The sequence below is a fragment of the Micropterus dolomieu genome, linkage group LG10 (genome assembly GCF_021292245.1).
Source record: "Micropterus dolomieu isolate WLL.071019.BEF.003 ecotype Adirondacks linkage group LG10, ASM2129224v1, whole genome shotgun sequence".
NCBI classification, from domain to species: Eukaryota; Metazoa; Chordata; class Actinopteri; order Centrarchiformes; family Centrarchidae; genus Micropterus; species Micropterus dolomieu.
In genome coordinates, this window is record NC_060159.1 from 21,967,335 (window position 1) to 21,987,635 (window position 20,301).

The 20,301-nt window shown below is 38.7% G+C and overlaps 1 protein-coding gene across 1 annotated transcript; it reads right to left on the minus strand.

The window, feature by feature from the left end:
• Positions 1-1,189: 1,189 nt before the first annotated feature.
• rab10 (RAB10, member RAS oncogene family) lies at positions 1,190-19,595 on the minus strand. Its single transcript, XM_046060178.1, has 6 exons — positions 18,873-19,595; positions 12,453-12,513; positions 9,817-9,955; positions 6,926-7,015; positions 3,611-3,712; positions 1,190-2,270 (listed from the first exon to the last, which is right to left on the minus strand). The coding sequence occupies exons 1-6, from the start codon at positions 18,997-18,999 to the stop codon at positions 2,184-2,186; spliced, it is 606 nt and encodes a 201-aa protein (XP_045916134.1). The 5' UTR covers positions 19,000-19,595; the 3' UTR covers positions 1,190-2,183.
• Between the last annotated feature and the right edge of the window lie 706 nt (positions 19,596-20,301).

The window sequence follows — 20,301 nt, forward strand, 5'->3', positions numbered from 1 at the left end:
TCCTCAGTCAGTAGAAAAAGAAGAGGCAGGCTGGTGGTGTATTTAAGGCGGCAGCCACCAGAGGGCACCACACACAGTAGACACATGAGGGAACCACTACACCCTCCTGTGTCCACTTCTAAAGATCTACTTCTGTACATATACTAATAGTATAAATATATGTATGTACTAATAATGAGCATTTTGTGAGTTTATAGAAAAGTTGTTCATGTACTTTAGTGTTTCGTAACACCACAACATGAATGTGTGTGCCAGCAATCAAAAAATACCACTACACACTTTTGCTTTAAATATGAGCAAAGATGGTAAAAATATGACATTCAAATACTTCTGAAAATTCTTCTTGACCTAATCTGCTCAGTTCTTCTCAAGGTCAACAGGGGAGACAATTAGCCTTTTTGTTTAATAATTAAAAAGATTAATACTTCAGCACTTAACCAGTGGTTGTCCACAGTGCTTTATCTAATGGCAGAAATCTACTATTCCATTTTCACCATATTAATAATTTGCAATTTCTCCATATTCCACTGACAATAAACTGATACTGAACTTGAAGTCTTCAGCACCAAAATTTCCTGAGACATTTACTGGTGTTGCTTGTAATGAAAGCGGAAGCTGCAGGGACTAACTTAAGGTTAACAAAAGATTTTGACATGTTGAAAATTCGACACTTTCTTTTAATCATTTATCCCTGGTTTTGCACTAACTGCCAGCCTTGAGGGACGCCTTGTGCAAACAAAACAAAAAGGCAATTCAGTCCGACTGTCAGGGTTACCTAGCACAGTTGTAATTAATGATTAATGACATTAATACTGGCTGCATCAGTCTCATATTGTTCTTGCCAGTTCACTGCTATGGCTTTCTCGGACACTCCATTACATCTGTACTTTTCCACCTATAAGTCAAAATGTCTGCGATGATACTCGCTGGACATCTTTGCAGGTCAAATAACAACAAATGTGAACTTTTACATGAAAATCTGCAGGATCACACATCTGACAAATATTCTGTGTGTCATAGAGTGGGTTGTGATGCAAGTAAACTGAGGAAATATTTCCAAGTGTGACTGAACGCTTACTCAAGATTACGCATTAGAAATCTATTACATGTCAAACTGAACAATGTTCTCAAAATCTGACATGAGTGGAGAAATGAAACTACACACTGCACATCACTGAGGACAAACAAGTTAACTTAAACAAGCTTATTTTTAATGGATCTGCAAAACTGTTTGAATTTCCAAAGAGAACTTGTGTACCTCCCGCCCACAGTTACCCAGTGGCAAACGTTACACAATGTTACAGAAACGTTTCCAACCCAAAGAAATCTGCATGCAGGAAAAAAAAAAAAAATTAAATCAACCCAAAAGGGAAATAGAAATCAAAAAAATTTAAGTAAAATAACTCATACAGATAAAAATAAAACATCAATAAACAGGACATACTGTATAATGCCGTTCTCTTGGCTGGAGGAGAAATTCAAACGTTTCCGCTTCAGTTCGGCTTCCTCCTGTCGGGAGCCTGAACCGAGAATATTAAACTCAATGGGTGGATGCGTCTCCGCCACCACACAGCCCCGCCCCTGTCTTCCATATAAGGCACAGGACAAAATAAACCCCCACATACAAAAGGAGCTAGCCACGCCTCTGTCACTTGGTAACAAATTGTAAATGACCAAATACGGTTAGACAACAGAAACCCCACTAAGTGTACAAAATGTTAATCCTACATTTGTCTTTTTTGTTTGATCTTCCTCTGACTGAAGGTGAGTGCTGTGGGTGGGATTGGGGGGAGGGGGGGGACGGGGGGGGGGCCAACCAGGTGAGCTCAAGCAAAGGAAATGTTAAAAATATGAGCTTGTCTTTTGACTTTCTTTTTTTTTTTTTTTTTTTTTTTACTTTTAAAACAAATGACAAGAAACGTGACTGGATTTCTCTTTTTATCAGAAATAAAAATGATGATGTGGAAGAATATGATGTGGGAAGGGGGGGGATTAGACGAGTGAAGTGGTTTATTGTTTTATTCTGATAAACAGACAGAGTGTCAGTGTGCAAGAAAAACTCATGAGACAGGTTAGAGAGCGTTAGAGTTAGAGAGAGAGAGTTAGAGAGAGAGAGATAGAGAGAGAGAGAGAATGTGTGTATGTGTGTGTGCACGTTAGTGTGAGTGAAACACAGTTGTTGTTCAACTGCAACACTTGCTCTTCCAGCCTGTGACTCCACTTCCACTGCTGATGTCGACGTTTTCACTGTTGGGCTCTTTTACGGGCGTCTGTGCAGAAAACAGACACAGAAAAATCTTATTACACACTCAACAGAATCGAGGAAAATCACGGATCACCTCAGGTGTGCTGACGTTACTTTCTTCCTCTTTAATGGACTGATTTCGGTGGTGGTCTGAATTCTGAGTTTAAGCTCTATAGTGCCCTCAACGATTTCCACAGGTCCACGGTTCTGCCAACAATCCCATAATGCAATGCAAAATTACCATTGTGTGACTCTACACCTGTCAGTGATGATGCAGAATTATAATTCATAGGTGTGTGAAAGTGTTTAGTGATCACTGTAGAGTAAACTATTTAGTGTTTATTAAGTGAGGAATGAGAGAATGAGGGAGTGGTTCAGGACAACGCATGAGTGGAAGCTCCTTCTGTCGCTGGTATTACCTCCTCTACTTATGTCCAGAGTGACCTACACTTAAGCTGACACACTTTTTATTTCTTTGGCTGTGTGAAAATATGAACTAAGACATTCAAACTTGAATCCGATAGGTAAAACATGAGACTTCACACACATGCTGTTACAGCAGTTCAGTCTGGCCCGATGAGCTGGACTGTAACTGGGCGGCGGTCATGAATAATATACTTATCACTATTTCATATCAAAATATCTACAGATAAGGAAAAGTAGGAGCCCCAAGAAAATAAAAGTCAAATATTTGGTCAAAACTGGTGACTAGAAAATTCTGATTTGCGTACAGCCCTATAACAAACGAATGTGTACATCATGTGTGTGCTGATGTTTTGACATTCTCACATTGAGAATATTTTATTGGCTTTATCAAAAAAAGCTTTGCTGATGTTAACTTTGTTGACTATCCTGACTTACTATATTTACTGATGTTAAAGAACCTCTCTTTTTAACATTACAAAGTTGACGAAGAGGAAGCTCTTGCTTCCCTTCATTTGACAACCCACGTACTAGATGTTTAAAGTAATAATTACCAGCAATGGCTGCACCACCTGTCAGCACATTATTTAACCATTTAAAGTGGGCAGAAGGGGGTCATCATTAGAGTAAGATTATATAGTCCAAGGAGAACAACCTATGAGAAGGCTACGTGTTGAGTAAAATAAACTAATAATACCACTATTATAATAAAAAAAAAAAAAAAAAAAAAAATTGTATGCACTTGTTCCTGTAATTACGCCTATAAAATACAAACAATAATTACCAGAATCCCAGCAAATATCAAATAAAAGCATTCATGATGGTTCTGTAAAAGTCGTATGAACCCTTTCATAAACCATTCCTGAACATAAACTACAATTTAGTCTCCCCTCATCACACAGATTTTGTTGAAAGCACACACACACACACACACACACACACCTTTCTCAGGATGTCTTCTGCTAACGTGAGGAAAGCCTTCTCGATGTTGATGTTGGCCTTAGCACTCGTCTCAAAAAACCTAATGCCGTGCTCTCTCGCAATCTGTGGAGGAGAAAGCAGGGAGAGTTAGAACGATGAGTGTGGCTTCAGTGTAAGTGCAGTCCAAAAATAAAGTGGCTGATCTTCTGTGCGTAGCAGAGATCAGGTATCGCTGCCCTTACCAACACACACACATAGACTTCCATTCTTGTCAGGAAGGTGTGTGTACGAGTAAGCCGATCTGTGTATGATCTGCATGAATCTGCAGGCAGACTAGTCACTGCTAGTTTTCTTGGCGTTATGAGCTAGAGCTCTTAAAAAGGCCCCTAGACTCTCACACACACACACAGATGTTTTCACTTGTTCCAGATGATTAGATCTCTGCTCAGGCTGAAAGTGGGCGGCGTTACACTGGAGATTTCATCAATAGACCAAACTCTGTACTAATAGAGGACATGGACAAAGAGTACAGTATACACCTGCTCTACGTGAAAAGTGCAATGAGATAAACTTTTGTTATGAATTGGTGCTAATATGGAAATGAAACTGAATTGAATGTGAAGTGACGTCACAGAATGCCACCACTGTCACTCCATCATGAGCAGGAAAATACACAAACATTCCCTGTCTGCTATTATACTGCATTAAATCCTGCTAGAATACTTGTGAAAACTTCATAAACACATGAAATGCAAGGATTCAGGCACGTTTTAACAGACTGCCAAAGACTAAAAGAAGGGAAACAAGTGTTCAATCCAATTTGAACCCCGTTGCTGAAACCTGAATATGTAGCCCCCAATTTGTGTCTGATATGTTGCACTTTGAGGGAAACTTACACCTTAGGCATTATGCTGCTAGCTGACTCAATCTTGACCCATTTAACTGTATTCTGTGTAACTGAAGTCTTTGTGATTTAGATTCTAACGACAAATACTGCTTTCAAAATGGTACCGCCTTACTAGTTTCTTGTGCACCTTCATGCTTTGTTTCATGTACTTCACAAGACATAATATAACGTGCTACGGTCTACTCACTATCTGGTACATACCAAGAATGGTGTTGTCAACCCACACTCGGCATCACAAGTAGTGGCCTTGATATTTCTACTAGCATAGATGGCAGTCTTCACCTCAGACACTGTTTGAAGCGAGCAATGCTGACAAGATTGTTTATAAAAGAATTTAAAAAAACATATCTCCTCAGTGATATGGACAGGTTGTGGTTTTGTGAAGTCCCAGATCAAGCAAGCTGCTGTGCTGCAGCCCTGCAAGCGTTGCAGTTGTTTTATTGTTCCACAACAGTTACGACACAAGCAGGCCCGTGAAATACAAATGATGCTGCTTTTCTAATACACAAAATGCCTATATACAGTTTGGTTTGCATACTCACACAATGCAGTGTTTTGTTTGAGCGTGAATGCAGCAAGTTTAACCACCAAGACCCACAGTGTCGGGTGTCTTTAGGAAAATCATAAAGAAATCACGCAGTTATGCAGCGAGGTCGATACACAGGGACTGACATTTTTAAATGTTTGAGAACCACATTGAAGTCTGAAGGTTGAAACATAATGTGAGTCTCATTTTCATCAAGTAAACAAACATTTATAGTAAGATAACAAATTCAACAATGCTGCTTTTCAAACATTTTTAAACCGAGTTACAACCCTAAATATTCCTGAAGATGAATCGATCCAATTGTTAAATGTCCCTGTGGTGTTGTTGGCACCTCAGCTGTACTTGTTAAGACAGTAAAGAGGCTCATCTTTCTTGGCCCTGATCCGCCGAGACCACATTGAAGTCTGAAGGTTGAAACATAATGTGAGTCTCATTTTCATCAAGTAAACAAACATTTATAGTAAGATAACAAATTCAACAATGCTGCTTTTCAAACATTTTTAAACCGAGTTACAACCCTAAATATTCCTGAAGATGAATCGATCCAATTGTTAAATGTCCCTGTGGTGTTGTTGGCACCTCAGCTGTACTTGTTAAGACAGTAAAGAGGCTCATCTTTCTTGGCCCTGATCCGCCGAGACCACATTGAAGTCTGAAGGTTGAAACATAATGTGAGTCTCATTTTCATCAAGTAAACAAACATTTATAGTAAGATAACAAATTCAACAATGCTGCTTTTCAAACATTTTTAAACCGAGTTACAACCCTAAATATTCCTGAAGATGAATCGATCCAATTGTTAAATGTCCCTGTGGTGTTGTTGGCACCTCAGCTGTACTTGTTAAGACAGTAAAGAGGCTCATCTTTCTTGGCCCTGATCCGCCGAGACCACATTGAAGTCTGAAGGTTGAAACATAATGTGAGTCTCATTTTCATCAAGTAAACAAACATTTATAGTAAGATAACAAATTCAACAATGCTGCTTTTCAAACATTTTTAAACCGAGTTACAACCCTAAATATTCCTGAAGATGAATCGATCCAAATGTTAAATGTCCCTGTGGTGTTGTTGGCACCTCAGCTGTACTTGTTAAGACAGTAAAGAGGCTCATCTTTCTTGGCCCTGATCCGCCGAGCTTGTCAACAAAGTCCGGTTATCTCTAACCTTTCACACTGCAGCAGCTGCTTCTTTGAGAGAAATTTTGCCTGCAATAAGAGGGCGGCGCAAAAACTCATCTTCTGCTACTAAAATGTTTTAATTTGGACATCAAAATACAGAATTAAAAGGATTAATTTTTTAACATTTTGCATTAATTTTTAGATGTTTTAGGTCCCAATAAACTGGTGTTTGTTGTCCCCAGTCACTGAGTTGTTTCAGTAGGTATAAGCCTTTATGGCATGCAAAGACAAACAGCAGCTTACTGCACATTCTATAAGGAGGCACTGTTTTGGTAAGCTGACGTTTCACAAGTAGTTTTAATAAGCTTCTGAGCTATTTTTATCAGTTCTAATACCTTATCCAAGGGCTGAACGATATCGAAAAAAATATGGAATTTAAGATTATTTTGAGAGATTGCGAAATGATTTGCGATATTAGGGGGAATGATCATTTTTAAAATCACTATTCTCATTGTCATTGAAAAACATTAAAATATATTATGCTGTGCTTTTTGCATGGATCTGTACCATGTAACAGCCAATCCATCCCTGCAGAACAACAATATTTAATTTAAAATGGTATTAACACATAACCTTTTTAACTGTACAGGACTGAGGCTTTTCTAGATTCAGGTCTATGAACTGAATGTGTAGTTGCAATAGCAACATGAAGGACCCTGATGATGACTGGTTGCTTACAGCTGCAATGGACTGCATCATCTCACCTGTTCCCCCTTGGCTTTTGGTACGACCCTTTTGTCCTCCATGTCACACTTGTTGCCTAGCAGCATCCTCTCAACGTCCTCATTTGCATGCTGAAAACGATAAAAGATGAAAGAGTAGATTATTATCAGATTACCTTTTTCATATCAGCAACATTATGCCAAGTTTCATCTGATTTTCTGCCACATGTCTGTTTTGAACCAGTCGTTTTTCTTTCAAATCGACATTAGGGCTGAGCGATTGATTGTTTTCAAATCGAAATTGCAATTTTAAAGGACACGATTAGCTAAATGTGAAGACGGCGATTAAAATGTAGGTTAATTATACAGTGCATCTGACCCATTATAAACAGTCATGCAGTTACAAATTCATTCAGATGTCATCCGTGTGTGACAGATCTGCTCACCAATCACAAGCGCCATGCGCCTCCTGTTACGGTCCTACTCACCAATCAGAGTGGGCATAGTACATTTTAAAACAACAAATGAAACTAGAGGAAAACTTGGGATAATTTAAATTGACTGGCAGTGAATATTATACTTTAGCTAAACTTAAGACAAAAGAAAAATCACAAATCGAATCATAATTGCAATATCTGACAGAAATAAAAATCGCTATTAGATTTCTCCCCCCATATCGTTCATCCCTAAATCGACGTATTCTAATCGACATATTGACTCATCAAGTAATAGCTGCAGCTCTAAATGAGCTTCTTTACATTGGTATTAACCCCATTGATGCCATACGTGCTAATAGCTCTTACTAGTATCTAGTAGTCCAATTGTGCATTTGCGTTAAAATAAATTATTTAAGCAATTAATTGATTGTCAATCCCTGAAATGAAATGTTTAAGGTCTAATAATTCAGCCTCATCAGGCCTGATGGCCAGGTTTTTTTTTTTTGTTCCTTAGCGTGCAGGAAATGCATCGTGTTTCCTTCCCTTGAACGGACTTAAAGATCTTTGACTGCGAGGGTGCAAAAAATTACAAGAAATGCTTGGCAGACTCACCCAGTTCGCCTCATTCTCATACTGATCATGTGTCGTAATGTTACAGTGTATTGCTGCACCCAGGAATAATAAAGATAGATAATGTGATTTATTGATTCTAACTGTCACAATAATTAATCTGATGTGTTTGATCTGGCGTGGAGCCCAGAAGACTCGCATAATAAAATAATAACTACTGAGACAAATATTACCATAGTTTAAAACACAATGCAAGGTGCAAGGCAACAAGAGACAAGAACTCACAGAGATGCATCTACCTCTAACAGGGGTGAGCGACAAACTGACAGATCTGATAATCAGCTAATCATTTTAGAAAAATCTGGCCTGTGGGAGACTGAGGTCACTAAATGCTGCATATGTTAGGCTTCTCTTCTTTGCCCTTTATATCCAGTAACAAACAAAGACGGAAATACTGGTTCTCCTCACAGATCCTGTTAAATCCTCTCTCAGCAACCGCAACCCATAACGCACACAGGATCTCATACACTACTCAGGATATTGTGTAACCTCTATTTAACATTAAGCTAATAGGCAAAACTGTGTGTATAGACTAATTACATAATTTAAAATACTGATATTTCTATTAAAGATGAAACGGTATGAAAATTTCAAATCATGATTATAGTGACCAAAATGATCACAGTTGCATGAACATTAAAATAACAACATTATGTAGACATATGAAAACTGTATCAAATGTGCATTAACATTAAAGATTTATTATATCAGAAAATGCAATTACCCCATGCATAATAACATTAATACAAACAAGTCTTAAGAAGACAGTGATACCAATTGCCATGAGGCCAACAACTGACATAAACCTGACCTTTCGCCACTAATTCGACAACTGCGTAACGTGTTATCATGTGCTATTGCTAACTTTGGTTGATGCTGGACCGTGAGGTTTTCGAAGCGTGATAATCAAACACTGTTATCATAATTAAAATTTGTACAGTAATACTAACTGTTGGAAATTTTATCATGGTTTATCATTAAACTGGTAACCATTTCATCCCTATTTTATATATTGATAAATATGAAACTTCCTAAGCACTTTGACAAAAAAAAGACAATATACAACCACTACAATGTTATAATATATAATTTGTACATACTGCTTTGTAAACAAAATTTGGCATAAGTATATATCCCTGATAAAATGATATGAACCTTCTCAAGAACTAAGATTGTTAACATAATACTGTGAGAGTTTGGTGATTTGTCAGATTAAGCATCAACACCTATAACCATAACAATCAGTTGTCACACCTGGAGTCTATTAGCTGCTATTACAAACACATCTATTGTATATGTCACAATCACCTATTGATGACAGGCTACCATACAAGGTCCAAACTGCTCATCAGAAACAGGAACTAATACACACACACACACACACACACACACAGAAAGTAAAGCTGAAAGTCTGACATGCCTGTATCCCTGTCTGGAGCTGAAATTGTGTTCTACTACTGAATTCTACTGAAATTCACAAGGTAAAAACAGTTCTCCTGCAGTGAGCCAGATGCATACAGACATCTGGCTCATCTGATGTAATTTAGTCACAGACTCCAGCTACACAGCTCACTGCACACAGATCAGCCAGCTAGTTAGCAATGTTGGCTACACTCCCTTTAAGTTAGTCACGTTGTCATTATGCCAAAGAAAAAACAATAGATGAAAAAGGAGTGCCAACACTCGCCTCTACAAACACAAAAAAAAAAAAAGCAAAAAATAGTCCTGTAATGTGATGATATGTGATGATGCCGTCCTGATAATGTTTCTGATAAGATTTTACCCAGCAACATAAATCCACATGATAACATTGGCTCAGAGTATAAAGAGAACGAGGGAGAGAGAGTGTGTATGCGTGCGTTTTACCTCATCAATGTTGCGAAGCCATTTGCTGATGTTTTCGAAGCTCTTGGCGTTGGTGATGTCGTAGACCAGCATGATGCCCATTGCTCCTCTGTAGTAGGAGGTGGTGATGGTGTGGAACCGTTCCTGGCCCGCTGTGTCCCTACACACACACACACACACAGACATTTGTTTGTATTCACTGTTTTCCGGTATTTATTCCAACCCTTAACACAAACAACAAATGATTCTGTAAGTCACTGCATCATAGCACAAACTGACAATAAAATATCTGCAGGGTTTGACAGAGATGTTGATCAATGACTCAACGATTAATTCACAAGATGCTGAGATTTCTTGCTTAACCATGAGTGCACATCAGCAACAAATGCTGAAATGTTCTGTTTGAGCCAGAAAAGCAATAACATAACAGTATTATTTATTTATTATTTAGCATACAAACGCATTCACTCTAAATGTCTGATCTCTGCTTGGCATGCTCACTACTCTCAATTATGAAAATTTGACTTCATTATTTATGCCAGTTACAGGCCTTTATAAAAGGTAAGCCAGAGATCTGTCACAGTCATTGTAATGCAAATCCTTTAAATCACCAAAGGAGGCTGATAAAAGTTGTAAAATATTTAATGCCCCATTAGTACACTGGACTCTGAGCAGAAAAAGCATCTCTGTTTTGAGGCCCAGAGGAACAATAAAAAAAGATAATAATAAAAAATATATACTTGAAAAGCCTGGTAAGCCTTACAAATCAAAATACACGCACACATTAAAATACACTGCAGGCTAACTATGGCCCTCACACGTCTACACTAGCATGCATCTCAACTGTGACATTATCCTATCTGGGGAAACCCTGCCAACATCCATCTATCACGGCTGATAAAGAAAAAGAGAAGCAGCCCAGCAGCAGCAGGTTCACACGCGCAAATCAAACCTACGCTTACAACAGTTTCTTCACAGAAGCTTCATAGATTAGTAGAGAAGACCCTTTAATATAACTTTTATAAAAGTGTAAACCACAACTCCTTGACATGCTAATAATAATCCATTATCAAAAGATACAGTATTCTCAGGTGCTATACAAATGAAAACATACAGGCACTGTGTCCCGATGTGTTAAAAATTCACATAATGCTTTCAACCTTTACCTCACATAGTGTGGATGTGCAGGTGTCTACGATTAGCTTTGTATCGTACCCTTCGGTCTGCTGAGGAGTAGATGTTCAGCTTGTCGTAAAAATACCAGTGTATTAATCTGAGTTTTGTGTGTCAACCTTGCAACATTTGACAGACAATTGGTGTGTTGTTTTGAAGACATTTGTAACTTCATAAACATGAATATTAAAACTCTTTGAACGTGTATTTCATTCGATAGTAAGTTTGACCAAATAATCTTAAACTCTTGGGATTTTCACTGCATCTCAGGGTCTGGAAAAAGATCAAGAGGCACAAGGGTAGTCCAATATACTTTGAGATTTATGTATGGCCGAGACTCTGTGCTGTAAAGAGACATTTTCCTTTTACTTTATCCCAGTTCCTCCTTCAAGCTGTCACCGAGAATAATAAGTTATTTTTCAAGCAAACATTCCCAAACTTTGCTGGTTCCAGCCTCTCAAATATGAAGATTTCCTTCCAAATTTGATACGATGCTCAGGTCTACAAAACTCTGACGGAGTCTTTATGGCAAACACACATTTCACTTGGAAATGGATATCGGTCATTTCTTACTGCATCGTAATCAGCAAAGCATGCCGGGAAAGACGTCCGGATGGAAGAAAAGAGCCGTCGTATTGGCTGACAGCGTTTCTGCTGGTTACATCTTTGCCACACAGCAAAAATAATCACTAAAGAAATCAAACCTTCCCCTGCCGTTAAAAGTTTAATATTGCCAACAGATGTTTAAAAATGCCATTACAAAATGGCAGTTGCAGTTTGTGAATGCTGCCTCTACATGTGACTGAACGCCGTCCTGTACAGCTACTACAAAGCCAGTGTGCGTTTGTTAAAATGGAAAAAAATAAACTTGTTTATTTAAATCAACTTTTTTACCACTTTATCGAATATAAAAATTTAAATATACAGATATGCAGAACATCTTGGTTCATTACATTCCTACATCTGTAAAAGTAGATTGCTTTTTAAATGCTTCATAAACTGGCGATCTACATTAGTGTGATTAATATTTTGCCAGCAGAATCAAATAGTTTTAAAAGATATGAATATTTGATGTTCTCAGTCTCAAACAGGTCTCTTTCATGGCATACTTCAGTAAGAACAAATATGACCGGGACCACTACAGAATATTGCAGATAAACATTTAATATCCAGGAATTCACATCAGCTACATTGCAAGAGGAACATGAACTACAAGTAAAAATATTAGCTAGTTATATTACTACAATAATTACCCTGCATGGACTGGTGACTGTTTCTTGTTCAAGCATATTTCTCGGCTTGAGGGAGGTATGCCAAACAGATGTTTCAGTGTGATGTAACAAGGCACAAACAGAAGAAGCTGAATTGATAGACGATCCTCACGATGTCTGTGTATTTTCCAGCCCTGTACTCTTCTACACAGAGAACCCTGACTTGTGTATACAAAGTAAAAAGCCACATCTCAAAACAGTCCATTGACTCACCATATCTGTAGTTTGATCTTCTTTCCTTGTAATTCAACAGTTTTGATCTTGAAGTCTATTCCTGTAAAACAAAGACAATGTATCAGCATACATCTATCACAAATATATGAATAAATAACACGAGAGGCGCTGACGATGAGAGACAGCGACTGATGCAACCAGTGAGAAATAGAAACCCGGTGAGAAAAATGGAGAGGAGAGGGAAATGGAAAGTGAGTGACAAGTGTTTCCATCACACAGACAATAACATTATCTCTTCCTGATTCTGCAGTGTCATGCACAGACCTTGATCCTATCGGCACACAGCTGTGTGATCCGCAGCTGGCTAACAATGGGCATACACACACACACTTATTGAAAGAAATCAATTTAAGGCAGGAAAACTGAGAACTTGTTTACATGCACTGCAATAACCTTGTTACTATGAGACCTGTGCTTATGGTCTTTTTGTATTTTTGGCTGGAGTATTTGGACTGGTGTTGCATTAAGTAGACAGGCTGTCGTGAAATAGCAGTTTTTCCTATGCATACATGTTTTTCCAATGTGGAAACCAACATAATTCAGTTTCCATTTTGGTTGGACTTAATGACAATCATTTTACTGACTAATCCAAAATTTCAGATTCATAAAAAATGTTTCCTCACAATTTCCTGGAACTCTAAATAATAGTCATGGACGTCTTATATATGACATTTTGAGTTAATCGTCAGCGGTTGAAAACTGCACGGACGAGGTCAATATATCATCCTAAATGACAGCAGATCTAATCTAAAACCATTACTGGCTAATTATATTTATATCTCTCTCCACACACACACACACACACACGAGAATAATGCAGTTGAATGACTTCACGTCTGACAAACTGTACCCCACTCTCCCTCAAACACTGGTCACGTTCTGAAATCTACAGCATAAAGCAATGTATTTTTCTATTTCATTCATTATTAAAACTTCCATCTGAAACAACATGCTCCTGGCTGAGTTAACATGTATATTAAATTGTACTCTGCAAGTATTAATGGAATTATACATTTCTTTGTTTTGATATCGGCATTATATATCGGCCATCGGCTGCCCTGCTCTCTAAATATCGAGATCGGCCATTAAAAAACCCATATCAGATTCCTCGTTTTGAAAGCCTACGGTATTCAATCATAATAGGGCAAAGAAAAAACACAATTCTTTCATTTCAGAGGCTAGACCCAGCAAAAATAGAACCAGAATTATAATCGTTGCCATTATTGTGAAGCGCTAGAACAAGGGTCAGCAACCTATGGCACGCATGCCAGTGTGGGCAGGTGAGAAAGCAAACTCAATCCTACAACATTGACATATGCCGCTACATTGTTTAATATTACATTAAGTTAGTGAAAAAACAGATGATCAACCACCATGATTAATTAATTAATTGACATTATTATTAGGGTTGTCAAAATGATAGAAATACAGAAAAAAATAACGCCTTATGCAGGATTAATCGCAGTACTTTATGATCCGCATCCGAGCTGGCCGACCGGCCGGTCAGCTGCACCAGTGTCTGTGAGACTGGGCCAAACTACAACATACAATTTTTAGGGGGGGGTACGAGCCCCCCTCCCAACTTGGACTGAATCCTCGTTTTTGCTGTAATCTGATTGGTTTAACGGCGCCAATCAAAGGAGTTTACTTTCCATCCAGTTTGTGTGACAGGTGCAGCAGAGACAGAAAATGCGGTGAAAAAAATATTAATTTAGAAGACAAAATGATGGTATAAGAGGCATTTGTAACTAATTTAGCCTTCTGACGGACTGTACACATGACATGTTGGTGGTTAGCAGTATACTGTGACTTAAGTGTTCCAGCTCAAGCTTGACCTGCTCTTGTTCCATGCAGTGGTGTCTTGCTTATTCAAACCTAGGAGGCAGGTGTCATCCAAATGTTTCTTGAAGGTCTTCAATATCACAAAAACACTATTAATGTGTTTTAATAAAAATTGTCATGGTCATTGTCATTGTTATTGCATATGAACAGTGACAAAAAGGTTATGTATGGGGAATAAAGATGTTTAGCTAAATAAGTTTTATTATCATTGATGCACTCATCTACCAAAATCTATTTGAATTATAATATTTTAAATGCTTACCATGGCAAATATCAATGTGATTAATTTCTATTCATTCTATTAATTACTTACAAAACTACAAACAAGTGACAAAACTTGTAATTAGATTTTTTTTCAGCGCTTGACAGCCCTATTTATTATATGTCTATTATTATTAACAAGGTCAAACTTCAATTAAAATCTGACTAACTGTCAGTGCATAAATTAAAAATAAATGACATGTGCATTAACAAACGCTGCTGCTGGATGTCGTCATCTTTGTATGTTGGCACTCATCACAGAAAAGGTTGCCGACCCCTGCGCTAGAGGATCATTTCAAGAAAAAAAGGGTGATTCATGACTGAAACTTTTTGGCCAATAAGTTGCGTTTTCCAGTTAAATATTGAGTTGTCAGTTCCGCTCTGCTCAGAAAATTGTGGTTGGTTAAAAAGTCCAAGAAACAGTTGTGCTCTAGGTGGGGCAGCGCCATAGAATAATGAAGGAACTGGCTGCCAAGGTGTGACTCACTAAATATTATGCACACCCTAGAGAGAGGGTGGGGGGTGACAGCAAGATGTGGTTAGCTAGAAACAAAAAGGAGACAAAGATGAGGATAGAGGTTCTGCAGATGAGACCCAGCTTACATTCAACAGGGTTATGGATGCACCAATTACATATTTGGCATATTATAAAAAGGTAAAAGAGAGGGGGGTTTCTTCACAACCATTTCTAAAAGTTGTGTTCTCCAAACTCTAGCTCCGCAGGGATGACTTAATATTTGTGTATTTCTAGTGAGGAGTAAAAAGGTTAATATGTGCATTGTGCAATCACTGGAATAAGGGGCACACTTCACCAGTGGGGAATGACACTTTCCATGTCAGCCAAATGTTGAATTGGACGTCGTTAAAACAGAGAGCACATGGTTTATGGACCGGCTTTCTTTTCAGTCCCAGAGGAACCATTCCTTCCACAAATAAGAATTCCACTGTAGCCAACGCCAGTTTCCATGCAAAATTCATGGTGTTTTGTGGAAAGAGATTTTTAGATACATCATGCCGTATTAAGCACTCTTAATATGCATAATCTCAGATATACAAGCAGGAAGGACAGAGGGAGATTGGAAAGGAGGATGAGCGACTGATGAGAGGGGGGGTTTTCCAGTGGGGGTATTTTGAGAAGCAGCTGTGCATCTGTGTCTCCAAAAGGTATGAGTACTGTGTCAGAGGAAGAACATACTCATGTTCCACATGTCCTGGTTCTGCCGTTTTTCTTCCCAAAGTTACTGTCCTTTTAGACATCAAGGGCTGTATGTGCTGTATGTGTAGGGCCCTTTATCTTTTAAAGTAAAGCATACATTTTTGCCAGCTTTGACAGTTTGGTAAGATGGATTCTTGTAATTTAATAACACTAAGTTAAGTACATTCTGTTCTTGCTGTACTACAGTGCTATGATTCGTTTACTTAATCAGTTTGTTGTGTCCACTAAACTTTCAATAGTGTATGCCAAAAACACTGTAGCCAACAAAATACTGGCTGAAAAGATGAAACCACTAATCATATAGCAACAAAAGCAGGCATCAGTCTTCACACACTTTGAGGCTTGTGTTCATATTCTTCAAATATTTATTAAGCACAAGACCAAAAAGTTACCCAGTTTGAGCTTCTCAGTTGTGAGTTATAGCTGATTTTCTTTGCCTAATGTGACAGCAAATTGACTTATCTTTGGGGTTTAAGTTACTGGTTGAACAAAACAAGTAATCTGAAGATGTCACCATGGGCTATATGAAATTATGAGTATGTTTGCCCTATTTTCTGACAAACTGAGAAAATAAACATCAGAAATAGAACCAAGAGGCAATATATAAAAACATCACAATAATTAGATACATATACTGTATATAGCTAATAATCAGAGTTCCCTGACAACTAAAGGTCGGGATTATATAATGTTCTGAGAGATTATAATCTCCATATTTTTCATTTTTTTTACATCTTATCACACTGCATGATGCTTTGTTTTGAACACAGGTGTAGAACAAAGAAAAGCTAAGACGGAAGCTTGTGGTTGGATGACAAATATGTTGGAGGGGATAAGTTCTTGAAGAGTACATCCTGGCGTGAGTAAAAATTTGTTGTTTTGTGCCAGTATCTCTTGACTTGTCTTGCCATGTTTCTAGACAAACTGAGGTGGGAGCACTTCCTAAAATAAATGACAGCATTGACAGTTTCAGTCCAAGCACAAAGATGATTTTCTCTTCAGTTTCTGTTCATCTAGATTTACTTTAAATAACTTTACCAACCCAAAAGTTTGCCATGTTTACGCAAGCTTTGGGATAAATTAGACTATAACACAGCATGTTTATAATATTGTTATCCACATAACTGCTTTAGCAGTGTCAAGTACATTATCCTTCATGGGAAACAGGTTCTTTTGGAGCTACGTTTTGCTTGAGGGTGGACTTGGAGTATGGTAAATATATTGTTTTTCTAGAAGGAAGAAAATCACCTGTAGTTACTGCTTACACTTACAGGTATTTACTTGACTTACTACCCAACTTGGCAGGCAAAGCACCCCTACAAGGAGAAAAAGTCCCTATTGGTCTTTGCTGAAGAACCCGTCAGTCTGCATCTGACCATCTTCACACAGCCTTCGCTTAAACTGGCAGAGCTATATGGATAGATATCAATCAATCAACATTTATTTATATAGCGCTTGACAGCAACCAACAGGTGTCCAAAGTGCTTTACATCAACCAAGAATAAACAACACAGCATTCAATAATATGGTTGCTTTAACTAAAATATATTGTTTTTTAATTTGACAGCACGGACTATGACTACATTTTGAGAAACAAGAGGGAGTGTAACACAACAAAAACACTCTAGCCTGATTGCAAGACAAAGAAAAGACAGAACAACAACAAACCATAAACAAAAACACATAAATACATGTGACAGCAAGCTTTGCAAAAGAGTGATTGTTTATTGCTGTACCACAACAAATCTAATCTAACCTGGATGCCACTGGGAACACTGTCGCCCATTATGGTTGTGTGTCTAAAGACATACAGTCAAAACAAGCTGTCAACACTTGGGCTTGAAATTAAAGCTCAAATACATCAAATATGCAATACCTGTGCACTGCAAAAAGTCAGCTCCATGTGGTTCAGCAAAACATGTCTATGATAAACTATTACTCAGCTCTGATCTTAAGCAACAGGAGTAAACGGAGTCCGCACTTGGGCCGTGCAGGGATTTGACATAGTTTGACACTTGACTCATGAGAGCGTGATGTTGGACGCATGCGCAGAGGTCAGGGGAGAAGAAAAGGCTGATGAAGCCACCATGATGGACTGTTTATGGTCTTCTTTGGAGCAGTTGTGGAAAGTAACTAAATATATTTACTTAAGTCCTTAAAAACTACTTGGAGGCATTTTTCTGTAGTAGTTTCTGCAACTACTCCACTACATTTCAGAGGGAAATGTTGTACTTTTTACTTCACTACAATTTTTTGACAGCTATAGTAATATCGGAGATACAGAGTTTGGATACACAACACATGATCTTATTACAAGATATGATCCATTGTTCTAGATGAGACTAAGCAACAGTATGTTCAGTAGTTAAAATAGCTTCACCTCTAGCAGCTACGATATAACTTTAACATGTTGCTTACACATTAATGTAGCTGTAATGAGGATATACCAACAACATAATATACATAAACATCTGAAACAACTTGAAAACAGGACTTTGACTTGTAATGTATTTTTACATTAGTATAAAGTATCTGAATACTTATTTCATCACTGCTTTTGATGGGACTTGTGTAAACTGCGTAACTCCCTGAAAGGGACGTATCAAGATAGTTATATATGATGATATTGAGATGTAAACGCCTGTCAGTTATCTAGGGAGGCAGTTTTAAGTGCTTTTGTAACAGCAGCACGGCCCTGTCCTGCTACCCAGTGCCAGCCTTGTTAGCTCACATGCTACTGGGTCAAGTGCCATGACAGCTATTCCTCTAGCACTTGAACAGGTTATACGGTCCATTTCTGGCGGACTAAATCAAAATAAAAAGGTATGTTTTGCTATTAAAGTCGCAGTCATGTAAAACAGGAGTGACTTGGGTTTAGCGAAGAGCTCATAAAACTAGCTTTCCAGCTAACACAGTGCAGGCCTGATAGCATACCGGCTAACCAAATGTGTCCTGCCTACCATTTCCAGCTGCAGGAGAGTCACACAGATGTCAAACTACCTCCAATGTGGGTTAAACAAAATCAGAAACACTTGGTAACAACACACCATCCAGTATCAATGACCGCAGTGTCCTCTTACCTATGGTGGAAATGAAGGTTGTGTTGAAGGCGTCGTCAGAGAAGCGGAACAGCACACAGGTCTTCCCCACGCCCGAGTCCCCGATCAGAAGCAGCTTGAACAGCAAGTCGTACGTCTTCTTCGCCATTGAAAATCAGCTTGTGTTAACCCAGACAAGGTACAAAAAAACCCTGATATCGTAGCACGCCTTTGTGGAGTCTAAAGCCAGCTCTTTGGCCAACCTGACCAACTACCCCGCTTCTTCTTGATTGTTAAGTTAACAATCTGGGATTTGTTGATTAGCTTGGCAAGCTAGTTGGCTAAATACCACCCAAATAACGTGCCTGTAAGTTATAATTCCCACGCTTGACTGTTTTCCCCCCTACAGCATGAGCACAACAAGCAAAAATAAGATCTCCTTCCCGTGTGATTCCTCTTTTCCACTCTTTCTTTTCTCCCACACAGTCGGGACAAAATGGCTCCTCTCTCTCTCTCTCTCTCTCTCTAAACCCGACTCACTCTTTCTTCAAACTAACGGCGAGCTAATTCAAATTCTCGGCACACCCCGTCATTCCAGAGCCCTGCCACAAGCTCGACCGAGAGAAGAACCTGACAAAAGTCTCAGCGTTAAAGTGTGACAAATTCACAGTCGGCTCGGAAGTTATTTCGCTTGTTTTCGAGATTACTACCGAAATATAGACGACCGCCGTCGCCTTCGAATGGGAGCCTCCTCGGCGACACCCTACACCCCACAGACACGCCTTTCACCCGCCTCTTCTGTCAGAATTCACGCCTCTGATTGGTCAACCGTGCTGTCATTTTATGAAGCACCCTAATATTATTGGCTATCATCGCAAACATCGAGAGGTAAAGGGGCGTGTTCTGTTGACAGAAAGGGCAAATGTTACTGCGTAAGTTACGCCGACATTTAGGCTCAAAGCTCCCATTAGTTCAGCGAATGAAATGTATCCGTTGATCCAATATGGCGGCCGGTTTCATGCGGATCTTTCTTAGCTGGCGTGTGTTTCAGTTTTCGTCATGGCAAGCTGGCATCTGATGCGGTGACTATCCCAGCTGTGAGTCAGGCATAGTGATGTCATGTGTAAGTACTTGTGCGCTTGTTACGGGCGTTTCCCACATCCTCTGCTCTGTGAACTGCAAGGACATTTATCCTCTAAAGTATTTTAATAGTACACACACTGAGAGAGTAGGCTATCTGTATGTACACACAATTAATGTAGGTTCTTCAGACTTGGCTTTGTGTGTGTGTGTTTCCTTTTTCCGCTTGTCAGAGGACTTTGGCTCTCACAGACACTCCTTAGGAATGTTGAGTATGCCCTGCTCTCTACAGCCGAGTACGGACTTGCCAGAAAGTAAGAACACAAAGAACGACAGAAATAAGACATAAAGAAATACAAATAAATTAAAGCAGAGAAGAGGAAACAGTGAA